This window comes from Bos javanicus, chromosome X (genome assembly GCF_032452875.1).
Source record: "Bos javanicus breed banteng chromosome X, ARS-OSU_banteng_1.0, whole genome shotgun sequence".
Taxonomy (NCBI): Eukaryota; Metazoa; Chordata; class Mammalia; order Artiodactyla; family Bovidae; genus Bos; species Bos javanicus.
Window position 1 is genome coordinate 113,238,130 of NC_083897.1, and position 13,586 is coordinate 113,251,715.

Sequence of the window (13,586 nt, forward strand, 5' to 3'; positions counted from 1 at the left end):
CAGTCTTATCTCAATTAAACATGGGATCTAAAAAAGCCAAACTCAAGAGAGTAGAATGGATACTAGGGCTCAGAGAGTGAGAGAGATAAAGAGATTCTGGTTAAGTGGTACAGGCTTCTCATTTATGATGAGGGAGTTCTTGGGATCTCAGATTCCACGGACAGTGGAGCCTGGCAGGCTACAGTCCATGGGCAAAGAGTCAGACACACCTGAGTGACTAAGCACACACACAGCACATTTACAGTATGGTGACTATAGCTGACAATTCTATATTATATACAGTATTTTATAATTTATTTACATATGAACCTTGCTGGGAGAGTAAATCTTTAATGTTTTCATAATAAAAAGAAAAATGATAATCATGTGTGATGATGAAGGCATTGACTAATCCAGTTGTAATCATTTCACAATGGTGTATGTACCTTAAACAGTGTTTTTATGTCAATTGTATCTTAACAAAGGTTCAGGGGGCGTAGAGTGGGGTCAGGCAATGCTTAATGTTAGATTTACAAATTCTGGAACAGGAAACATGAAGAACTTCCTGTTTTATAAAGCGGTTGATGCAGAGTAATCTGCTGAAACTGCAGGGGTGGATTGGGCAATTTCAGGCTAGACAGTTGGCATCACTCAGGTAATAAAGGTGAAGGAGAAAGTATGATTTTAACTTCAACCTTTTCACAGAAATCTTTCTAAAATGTGAAACCACAAAAAATTAATCTCTTTCTGATCAGTTGTAGAGCAGAATGTTAAATTTAGAAAAGACCTTGGAAATCATCTAGTCCAACTTTTAGGTTAGTTAAGAAGTGCAGATAAATGGAGTGATGTTTCCAGATTCACTTAGCTTGTTAGTGATTGATTGAATCCAGGTATCCTGATTCCAAAGCTGGTATTCTTTCCAGTGTACTCGTTCTGTCACTTCAAAATGACTTCCTGCTTTTCTTTCATTTTAAAATCACTCCTGATCCCTTTCTTCTGGTTTCGTTTTATAGCATCCGTTATATATATAGTTTTTTGCTACAAGTCTTTGGCTAAGTTTTGTTAGTCATTCTAATATTATTGCCACTGTGCCAGCTGCCTCCAAAGATTATAGCAGCATATCAAGTAGAAATTTAACAGCTTGTTTACTTGGGCTTGTTATAGGTTCATTGACTATGCAAAATCATCTTTGTACTTTAGTATAATTGTTAGATATGTGGTTCTAGCTGTTATAATGAAACATACGCTTACATTTCAATAGATCAAGTTCTACAGTCTCCTAGGAGAGTAAAGTATTTAAGTAGCTTTAATTTAACTACATTAGGCTTCAGGTAATTGTAAAGTATAAGAAAAATTAACATGAACATGGTACTGCATATATTTTATATTTGGTAAAGTACCATGAAAATGTTGTTTTATTAAAACTATGCCTTTTATATTAAGACTTTAAATTACAGCTGTATTATTTAAAAGATGCATTCTACTTAATCCCAGAGAGAAGAATAACATCATTTGAGTAGAGTTATTTTTTAAAGTAAAAGAGATGCATTATATATTGTAATCCTAATACTAAATTGAAATTTTCCCTCAGTGTGTTACAGCAGAGTACGTTGTATAAGCTATTAACATGCATGATCTCTTGGGTATTTTAAGTTTTGCTATCTTTCTAGTTAATAAATAATAAATTCTGTTATAAATTAGTATTTCAGAAACATATGAGACTTTATAAAGCAAGAGTCTCCTATTACACATGCTTTTTTACACCTTTTTTAATGTAAAATTATATACTAGACAGTTTTCACTTCAGAACAGATGTGTCAGTGCTCATTGGTACCCCATTCTGTGTGTGTACATGTGTATCCCACTATTTATTTAACTGATCTTCCATGAAAGCACCTTTGGGTTTGTTTTCAATATGTTGCTGTCTTCAAAGCTGAATTGAATATTGTACATGCAACTATGGACACATCGTTTTATATGTGGAAGAACAGGCTCAAATTGATGAACATTAAGGCATTGAATGCATTTTGCCAGTTTACTGTCTAAAAGCTTTTACTGTGGTGTATATTTCCCTAAACAGCTATGAAACCTTTGTTTTCCCACATCCCTGCTCAAACTTGACATTCTAATTAGTCTTTTTTCTAATCTCATATTTGAAAATACAGTAATTTAACTTCATTTGCTATTATTTAACTATTAATGATACTGAGCAAATTTTCACATATATATGGCCTCATTTTAATTTTATTTCTGTGAATTACATGACTGTATCTTTTATTCATTTTCCTTTTTTATGAGAGTTTTCTATAGGTATATGATTACTAAGTTCCTAGTACTCTTGCCTGGAAAATCCCATGGACGGAGGAGCCTGGTAGGCTGCAGTCCATGGGGTCGCTCAGAGTCAGACACGACTGAGCGACTTCACTTTCACTTTTCACTTTCATGCATTGGAGAAGGAAATGGCAACCCACTCCAGTGTTCTTGCCTGGAGAATCCCAGGGACGGCAGGGCCTGGTGGGCTGCCATCTATGGGGTTGCACAGAGTCGGACACGACTGAAGTGACTTAGCAGCAGCAGGATATTTGAAATTGTAAAACAGCATCAAAGAGTACAAAGAATTTCTACTTCTATGTATGCCAATAAATTCAGTTTTCCAACTGAAACATATCATGAAAAAATGTTTTTCTTTACTCTCCATTTGCAGAAATGAATTACCGTATACAACAGCTAAATTGTGGTCTTAGGGGAATCTGTTCATTATGTCAAGTAAATGCTTATATCTTATTTTAACACTTATGGGAAATTAAGTGTATCCAATTGCCATGAGTTATTTTCCTCATTCATGTAAGCTATTTACTTCTGGCTTCATCTTTTCCAAGCTTTCTATTATTTACAGACTCGTCAATACTAGTATAATGATAATGTTTTATGACTTTCAATATTCATGCTTTACTTATTGGTTTGTTTTATGGAAGGTCTATGCCAGAAAGGAGGCCTTAAAGGGAGGTTTGGATAAAACTGTAAGCCTTCAGAAAGATTTGTCAGAGATGCATGAATGGATGACACAAGCCGAAGAAGAATACCTAGAGAGAGATTTTGAATATAAAACCCCAGATGAATTACAGACAGCAGTTGAAGAGATGAAGGTAAAAGAAACCAGATAAAACAAATTGTGATTCTGCACAGTCTACTCTTTTCTTGGTTTAGTAATAGAGGTTGCTTTTTGATTAATTTAGCTTCAACTTTGATATGCATTGTATAGAATGCTTAAACTTTTTATTTATTAATTTTATGTATTGTGGTCAAAACATAAATATTGATAATCACAGTTTGGAACATTTTCCCCTTGAAATTATGTACTATTAAGAGATTAGACTCAGCTACTCATCAGATGTTTCTAGCTGATGCAAATTCAAACTGGAAAAGTGTCAAAGTGTTGGTGAAATGACAGTTGAAAATGTCAATAGGCTTTGTTAATTTGGTGTTTTAAGGGGTTTCTTACAATTTGGCAGTACTAAATATTTCAGCTGCTGGTCTTTAATATGGGTAAAAGGACTGTATTTACATGAGCTTCTCTTGAAACAGTAAGATAAAATAAATAACATTGATTTAGGACCAAGGAAACTGGCATATAGCTAGGTCTTGTAGGTGAAGCCAGGTAATTGAATCTACACAATGGCATTGTAGTATGGCCCTGGGCAACTCAGTAGTCAGTATAATCCTCTTATTTTTTCATGGGTAAATCATCTCATTTCATAACTTGAAAGTATGAACTGAAAAATAAAACTTGCATGTAAGTAAATCACCTAACTCAGAGTGAGCACTCAATGATTTTCAGCTATAATGATAAATATTATCTTCATGTAGTAGCAATAACATATTATTTAACATTAGCCTAGGTGAACTATTAATAGATATTTGTTTGGTTTGAAGCCTCATGACAGAGCAAAATCATTTTAGAGCCAAACACTTGGGTTTAAAACCTGCTTTGACCCCTTCCGAAATGTGTAAACTTGGGTAAGTCACAAAAACCCAGTGAAAAATCATTCCCTTGTAATCTGGATATCAAAATACCTGCTTTTCAGAATCATGTGAAAGATGAAACATGGAAGTTCTAATGTAATACACAAAATAGATGCCCCAAACTAGTTAATTATTATTATGATTTTTATTATTGCTGCAAGGTAAGAAATTAATTATATGTACTTTATTATATAGTTTATAAGATTATCCAGTGAATATTGTAATTAAGAGCAGAATGTACTGACATGAAGTGAGTACAGATGTTTAACTGTATTTTACAGATACTTAAACTCAGATGTTTAACTATTAGAGGTATATTATGGTTTTAGTTACATGTAGAAAATAAAATTGAAATATAGAAGAATGACTATATTTTGGAAACAGTAATAGTGTCTAGAATATTAAAAGCTGGAAAATCAGTCTCATCTAATATCGTACATCATTTATCATGAAATATTCATAAATTCATGAATTCATTCATTTATCAAGAAATATTGTATACTTACTGTGTCAAACACCCTTCTAGACATAGAATATAGTAGTGAGCAATACATAAAAGCCACCTGACTTCTTAGAATTTGCATTCTCATTGGTGACAGGGCAGGCAAAGAATGGAGAAATAAACTCATTTGAGATCATGAGAATTTGCCTAAAAATAAGCCAGTGTTGTGAAATAAATCATAGAGTCTAGTTGGGAGTTGAGGGTGGTGAGATGCTGTTTTACAAAGGGTTGATATGTAGGGTATTTGTGAGGAATTATAAACAAAATGAGATACGAATCATAAGAAAAAGGCAGCCTTACAGAAGTATTATCGGGGCACATTCCAGTCAGAGGGAAGAGTTCCTGCAAAGACCCTAAGGCTATCTGGGAAGAGAATGAAGCCCACCTACCTGAAGAGAGGAAAACAGCACAAATGACCTGAGATGATTTGGAGAGGCAAAGTAGGTATCTGCTGACACAGCAGATTTGCGGGACATGGAGGGGTTTTCATTCTAAGTGAAATGGCAGAGCTGTCAGGAGGTCTATAATTATTTTAGGTTTGACTGTGGGGAGGTCACCATGAGAGAAGTTACATCATTACAGAATATGAGAGCTGGAGTGTACTTTGAAAGGAAACTTGTTTACGCTTCTCTTTGGGGGTCAGAAAACAGATATTCCTAGATAGGTCTAATAGTTTACTCCTGCTGCTGCTAAGTCGCTTCAGTCGTGTCCGACTCTGTGCGACCCCATAGATGGCAGCCCACCAGGCTCCCCGTCCCTGGGATTCTCCAGGCAAGAACACTGGAGTGGGTTGCCATTTCCTTCTCCAATGCATGAAAGTGAAAAGTGAAAGTGAAGTCGCTCAGTCGTGTCCGACTCCTAGCAACCCCATGGACTGCAGCCTACCAGGCTCCTCTGTCCATGGGATTCTCCAGGCAAGAGTACTGGAGTGGGGTGCCATTGCCTTCTCCGAGTTTACTCCTAGTCATAGGCTTTATCTGAATATATTTCCCTCTATCCCTATTCCTTTCTAAGCCACTCTATCATATGCCATTCCATTCCATTCCATACTGTTGTATAAAGCATGTGCCTCCCCATTGCCTTTGCCTTCACATCTCAGCCTTTCATGGCTGTTCTTACCATCACTTCCTGTGCTGTGTAGCCACTGCTTCAGGTCTCAAAGTAGATAATCAGCAGTCAGCGTGCATTCAGCTGTTCTGTTTCTCCCAGTTCCTGTGTTTGTCTCTGGCCCTCTTCCCTCATTCTTTGAACCCTTTGCTTATCTGGCTAACTGTTCAGTCAGATCCCTTTTTCTTTTCCAGTACAGGAGAGTAGACTGTCTCAAATTTAAAACTAATTTATAAAAAATCCCTGACATGAGTGGCCCAGCCCCACAGTCCACATTGATTTGCATGTTTAAAAAACTGATCTAGCTACAACATTGGTGCATTATGAGCATAATAATGAAAAGAGAAGCAGCTCAGACAGCCTGGGCCAGTAGCAGCAAAGGGAGTTGGCGTTTTCTGGTCTTCTGTCTGCCAGTCAAGGTAATCGCTTTGTCTGTCCCCGACACAAAAGGGAGCGATAGAGCCTTGTCCAGGCCTTCACCTGTGCTCGTGTTGAGAGCACATTTATCTTTATTGCTGGAAGAGAGTGATACACCTACTCTGGCATCTCTCCTCAATATACTCAGATAAAAAGTAGAGACTTTCTTCTTTTTCTTTACTTTCTGCTCCTGTATTTTACTTGATAATCCTGTTTTTTACTTTTTTCTCTGTAAACAATTTTTTTTATATTAGCATCAAAGAGACAAGGCAAGTTGGATTAGAAACATCTTATTCCAAATGTCTTTAGAAGGCCTGCAGTAAGTCTAATTTGAAATTTTATATAAATCCCTTTTAAAAAAATTCTGGAATTTCAGTTTTTCACTATTTTCTTTTTCTTTTTTTTTTTACACCGTGTTAACTCCAGTCCTAGGGTTACCTGGACTTCAATTCAGTTGCTCATTTGTGTCCAACTCTTTGTGACCCCATGGACCGCAGCACGCCAGGCTTCCTTGTTCATCACCAACTCCTGGAGCTTGCTCAAACTCATGTCCATCAAGTTGGTGATGCCATCTAACCATCTCAACCTCTTTTGTCCCCTTCTCCTCCTGCCTTCAATCTTTCCTGGCATCAGTCTTTTCCAATGAGTCAGTTCTTCACATCAAGTGGCCAAAGTATTTGAGCTTCAACTTCAGCATCATTCCTTCCAATGAATATTCAGCACTGATTTCCTTTAGGATTGACTGACTGGTTGAATCTCCTTGCAGACCAAGGGACTCTCAAGGGTCTTCTCCAACACCACAGTTCAAAAGCATCAATTGTTCAGCACTCAGCCTTCTTTAAGGTCCAACTCTCACATCCATACATGACTACTGGAAAAACCATAGCACTGACTAGATGGACCTGTGTTGGCGAAGTAATGTCTCTGATTTTTAATATGCTGTCTATGTTTGGTCATAGCTTTTCTTCCAAGGACCAAGTGTCTTTTAATTTCATGGCTGCAGTCACCATCTGCAGTGATTTTAGAGCCCCCAAAATAAAATCTGTCATTGTTGCATTGTTTCCCCATCTATTTCCCATGAAGTGATGGGACCGGCTGCCATGATCTTAACTTTTTGAATGTTGACTTTTAAGCCAGCTTTTTCGCTCTACACTTTCACCTTCATCAAGAGGCTCTTTAGTTCTTCTTCTCTTTCTGCCATAAGGGTGGTGTCATCTGCATATCTGAGGTTACTGATATTTCTTCCAGCAATCTTGATTTCAGCTTATGCTTCATCCAGCCTGGCATTTTGATTGATGTACTCTGCATATAAGTTAAATAAGCAGGGTGACCATATACAGCCTTGACATACTCCTTTCCCAATATAGAACCTGTTCATTGTTCCATGTCTGGTTCTAACTGTTGCTTCTTGACCAGCATACAGATTTCTCAGGAGGCAAGTAAGATAGTCTGGTATTCTGGTCTCTTTAAAATACCTTCACTTAATATACATGTATTTTCTGTTCTCATTCTATGGGGAACAGGCTAGAGCAACGATTCTCACAATGAAGTGAGCATCAGAATCACTTGGAAGGCTATTAAAACAGAGTTATATGGCCAACCCTAGGATTTCTGATTTAGTGAATCTAGGCTGGACCCTGAGAATTTTAATTTGTAAATACGTTTCCAGGTCATGCCCAGGAGTAAGTTTGGTGGTCCCAAGGAACCATACTTAGAGAACTGCTGGTTCAAGATACGGGCAATGAAAGGTGTCCAAGCTTATGATGGTTAGCTTCATAGAAATATGTGGAACAGGGGACTTCCCTGGTGGTTCAGTGGTTAAGAATCTGCCTTGCAATGCAAGGGACACAGGTTTGATCCTTTGTCTGTGAAGATGCCATATGCCATGGAGCACCTTAGCCCATATAACACACTACTGAGTCAGCACTCTAGAACCCACGAGCTGCAACTACTGAGTGCATGCACTGTTTCTACTGAAGCCCATGTGCCTAGAACCTGTGCTGCACAACAAGAGAAGCCATCACAATGAAAAGTCCGCCTGTTGCAACTAGGGAAAGCCCACGTGCAGCAATGAAAACCCACCACAGCGAAAATAAATAAATCTTAAAAAAATATATATGGAACAAAAGCTACCACTTGTGAGGAGGATTATGCCTAAACTATGCCATTTAGTTTTCTGTCTTTAAAATGTAGAAATCATCAAACTCAAATCCAAATCCTACAACACATTTGAATACCTTCTTAATCATATAACCCATGGTTGCCCATGGTGTGTATTCTCCATCATTACCAAAAGTAATAAACTCAGCTGATTCAACTGTGGGAGTGTTGCTGTGGGTTACTATGAAGACTAACCTTGAGATGAGCTTTCAAGCCTAAGTACAGTGGAGAAATTGTTCATGATCTCCTTTTCTCATATCTTTCTTCTGTGAACCTTTTGAAATTATAAAACTGATTTTTAAAAAAAATTTATGAGCATCTAAATAGCAAGGGGATATACTTCGCATTATGCATTTTTGATAGTTGTGTGTGTTGTTCATAACTTGTATAAATTGTAATTTCATTCACTGGATACACTGGATCATGCTTCTCCTCCTCATGGAGGATTTGAGATGGGCTTAAGACAAGCTGTGTGAAAGAAGACATGCAACTCCCAGGATGATGTACTTTAAACTCACTGAACCTCAGTTCTTGGGTGTATAACATAAAGGAAACAAAACTCATTTCACACGATTTTGTTAAAGATCCAGTGAGTTCACACATATAACATGTCATGGCACACAGGAGCACACACTAAGTGATTAATATTTCTCAAAGTCTTTTTAATAATAAAGTTACAATAGCCAAAATATTTGTGTCAAACAAATCCCATGCTCAGTGTCAAAAAACAGATTTATTTTAGAATTTTGAAATAAAATTTCAATTGATTAAAATCAGTGAAGGAAATCATTTAATAGTCAAAAGAGCTTGCATTTGCCATCATATTTTATACATTTTAAGGCATTATGGGCCTAAATCCAAAGACATAACAGGATCATGTTGAAAGGCATTTTATAGTTGAGTTTGTCCATTTACCTGCAAGAACCTGAATTTCTTTACCTGAGGGCTTCTGAGGCCACCGAATCCCGCTTTTTCCACCTGAGTCTGGCTTCGCATACCGGGAAATTAACATTTCCCCAACAGTGTTCAACCAATGATGGGAGATGGTGTGTGAATTTCTCAGTGTCCTCACCCTTGAGTGGGATAAACCTCAGCCATGTGTTTCCTGTGCTTCCCACGTGGCTCAGTGGTAAAGAATCTGCCTACCAATGCAGGAAGATGTGGGTTTGATCTCTAGGTCGGGAAGATCCCCTGGAGAAGGAAATGGAAATCCACTCCAATATTCTTGCCAGGAAAATCCCATGGACAGAGGAGCCCAGCAGGCTACAGTCCATGGGGTCACAAAGAGTTGGACATGACTGAACAACTGAACACACACACACACACGTACACCTGTTTCGTAGACCTTCCTAGCAGAATTAAACTTGTCACCAGCAGCAGTTGCTGGGTTTAATAAGTATACCCTTACAATCTCCATTCTTTTTTCCATTCCCCACCTCCCTACCACTATTTCCTTCACATCACACATAAATGACTTACGCTTGAAAGCTCATCTCAAGGTTGACCTTCACAGTAACACACAGAACAACACTCTGTAGTTGTACAAGTTGAGTTGATTACTTTGGCAGTGAAGGCGAGTACATACCATAGGCCACCGTGAGCTATATGAGTAAGAGGGTATTCAAACCTGTTGTAGGATTTGGATTTATGTTCGATGATTTAAGGGAGCATTTAAGGGCTTTGCTTTGGATTTCATGTTGTCACCAAGTAGGAGTAACTCTATACTGGGTATCTTAATACATTTTTCCTGGAAGGAGAGAAGACTAGAGTGATACTGAACATATAATTGATAAAGATACAGCAGTGACTGACTAACCAGGATAGGGAAGTATCTGATCTTTCTCTTACTTGCTTTCAGTTACTTAACACTTTTCTGTTATAATATGTTCCCAAATATAGCATTAAGAAGGCTTATTTCTGTTAATTATCTTTTGATTTAAATAATGATATTTGTACTGATTTCATTATTCATCCATCTGAGTAATTTATAAGTGGTTTCAGTTCTGGTCTATGAGATTTTTTGAACCTAGTTAGCATTGAAATATTCATTTCTTGCTTATTTTGTGTGTGTGGATATCTGTGTGTGTGTATGTATTCTCCACAAATACACATCTGCATACAGACTACTGTTCAAACTATTCTGATTAAAGATCCGTTATATTCTGAGTATATTTTTCCTGCGAGTTTCCAATTGTAACCAAACTTAAATTTATGGAAGTGATTGGAGTCAGTATTGGATTTATTTTTATTAATCTCATTCTAATGGAGCTGTTACAAGGAAGAAAAATTATTATACATAGAAATGCATCTTAGAAGTCAAATCATTGCCTTGCTATTAAGAGAGCATTTTTTTTTTCAGAGAGCTAAAGAAGAGGCCCAGCAAAAAGAAGCAAAAGTGCAGCTCCTCACTGAGTCCGTGAACAGTGTCATAGCTCAAGCTCCACCTGCAGCACAAGAGGCCTTAAGAAAGGAACTGGACACTCTGACCACCAACTACCAGTGGCTCTGCACCAGGCTGAATGGAAAATGCAAGACGTTAGAAGTCAGTCACTTTTCTTGACCTTTATCAATTACTACATGCTAACTTATGGTTGTATGTGAAATTCTTAATCTTATAATGATTAAGAACATGATCTCTAGTTTAAGGACTACTTAGGCTCAAATTCCTCAGTCAGGCTAACTTACAAATTAGCTACTGGGGGCCATTTGCTTAACGTTTATAATCCTATTTCATATCTGTAAAAAGGACTTAAAAATCAAAGGATGTTGAGAAAATTAAATTAACTGTTATTCTGTTTAAAGTACAGAGGGAGGCTGAAGAGGGAAAGGTTATGTGTGTGTGTGTGTGTGTGTGTGTGTGTATGTTTATATAACTATGACTGGTTTGCATTGCTGTATGGCAGAAACCAACAGAACGTTGTAAAGCAATTATCTTCCAATTAAAAGGGGAAAAAAAGTATTTAGCCTAGCACTCAATAAATGTGAGCTGCTCCCTGTCTAGATCTTTTTATTATGACAATTATTAGATCACAAAATCCCATGAAAAAGTTTTCTCAAAATTTATATTGGGTTTGCCAAGAAGTTCATTTGGGTTTTTCTATAAGCTATAATGGATGTACCCAAATGAACTTTTTAGCAAGCCAATAGAAACTGGTGTCTCAATTGATTACCAACCATGTAACTGTATCAAAACAATCTATGATTCTCCCTCTGAAAGTATTGTTTACTAACAATGGGTATATTGCCAAGTAGCAGAAAACTTAACCTGCTATCAAATGCTGATGCTACCAGATACAGCAACTAGTTGGGCTTTAAACTAAGCCAACTTCTGCACAAACTGAATCATCTTTGTGCATATTATTGATAAAGAACCCAGGTATACCTTATTTTTGAAAAACATGATTGTTTATGGAGCTTTTTTATATTTAGAGACCAGATACAAGTCATGGGCTTCCCAGGTGGCTCAGTGGTAAAGAATCTGCCTGCCAATTCTGGTGACAGGGGTTTGATCCCTGGGTTGTAAGATCCCCTGGAGAAGGAAATGGCAACCCACTCCAGTATTCTTGCCTGGAAAATCCCATGGACAGAGGAACCTTGCAGGCTAGAGTCCATAGGGTCACAAAAGAGTTGGACACAACTTAGCCACTAAACAACAGCAATAAGTTATACCTGTAGAGTTGCTGTTTTTCACTTGCTAAGTCCTGTCTGACTGTTTATGACTCCATGTACTGCAGCAGACCAGGCTTCCCTGTCCTTCACCATCTCCTGGAGCAAACTCATGTCCATTGAGTCAGTGATGCCATCCAACCATCTCTTCCTTTATCGTCCTTTTCCCGTACTGTCTTCAGTATTTCCCAGCATCAGGGTCTTTTCCACTGAGTCAGCTCTTCGCATCAGGTAGCCAAAGTACTGGAGCTTCAACATCAGTCCTTCCAGTGAATATTCAGGGTATACTTTCAGAGATCATTTCTATAGTTCATTACTAGAGAAGTTCCTCTTAACGTGTAGAACACCAGTAAAGTAGACCTTTAAAAATATTAAAAAAATATCTTTTGCTCTGTACTCAAGATTTCCAATATTACAACTCCCAGGTTTCTCCACTATCAGTTCTACTTCCTTCTTCATTTATCAGTCCTTGTTCATTTTTTATCCAATTTACTCCTCATACACTTGACTAGTGCCTTAATAGTTTCCAGGAACTATTATAGCTGCTGAGGATATAAAGGAAAATCTCTTCGATTCATGCTATGTCAGTGCTACAGAAAATAAAGAATGGGAGGGGAAAAGATGACACTGATAGTTTCCAGGAAATCAGAACTGATTCACTATTTGGTTATATGAGAGAAGGGCTTTTTATATCTAGGAAGTTGCTTTCTGATAGTAGTCAAATAAAACATTTTAATATTATTTTCTTAAGTTCTTATTTTCCTTACATCTTCATTGTTCTTTGCTTTGTATTATTCAAGTTGTTCACTTAAAAATATGCTACTCCTCCATGAATCTGTTTTGGGGTATGTTTTCCAAAGAAATATTTTATTTTTGTATTAAGAACAATGTTTTCAATATTTTTTAATGAATTATCCTCTAATTTCTCATCTGTAATGACACTTCTAAAGTTTCTTCTTTGTATTAAAGTTATCAAATTATTTAGCCTGTCTTTATTCCTTCTCCAGTAGTTTGGAATACATATACTATTGATTTTATTTTAATGGGACCCTTAATTATTATCTTGAATACCTTGATCACAGTATCCACCAGTAATAAATATTTCTGTGCACCTCTCTAACAATGATATGGCAGAACCACTAGAATCATTTAACTCTGAATTGACTTCCCATCTTCCATATTATTGTTGTACCTCATTTCTTATTCCCCTAAATTATCAGTGTCATTGCCACTGTGCTTTTGAAATTATTATTTGTTTAAATTTGCCACCACTATTTTACCAATTTCTGTGATACTTTTTCCTTTTTTGTATATTTCTTTTGCTTCTGCTCTTTCATTGAGTGTGATTAGCAAGTGCTCTCAGATTTTATATGACTAAAAATATCTTTTTGCCCCCTAAGTGTTGAGAAATAGCCTAGCTGAGCATATAATTATACTCAGAGAGTTATTTTTTACAACCCTGAAAAATGTTATTCTATTTTCTTCTGAAATGTCTTGCTGTCAAGAAATCTGCTGCCAAATTATTATTTATTTTCAGTTTTCTTTGGTATGTTTTCATTTTCTCTTTGTCTTTGATGCTTTGCAGTTTTAGTCTATTTTTCTATGTATAATTTGCTTTCATTTTATCACACAGTGATATTTATAAGAACAGAAAGATTATTTCTCTTTTTGGTGGTTTCCAAAAGTTTTGGAGAGAGATTTTCTTTCTCCCAGTCTCTCCATTCCTTCCTAG

General features: G+C 36.9%; 1 protein-coding gene and 1 pseudogene across 10 annotated transcripts in view; both read left to right on the forward strand.

Annotated features, from left to right (window-relative positions):
• The window catches only part of DMD (dystrophin), a 2,228,404-nt gene that overhangs the window by 809,212 nt on the left and 1,405,606 nt on the right, over positions 1 to 13,586 (forward strand). For all 10 annotated transcript variants that reach the window (XM_061410475.1, XM_061410469.1, XM_061410467.1 and 7 more), the window contains 2 exons: positions 2,955 to 3,125; positions 10,548 to 10,730. In XM_061410475.1, the coding sequence (XP_061266459.1) occupies positions 2,955 to 3,125; positions 10,548 to 10,730 (354 nt within the window). The remainder of the gene's footprint in view (positions 1 to 2,954; positions 3,126 to 10,547; positions 10,731 to 13,586) is intronic.
• LOC133243639 (small nucleolar RNA U3) lies at positions 12,133 to 12,249 on the forward strand (annotated as a pseudogene).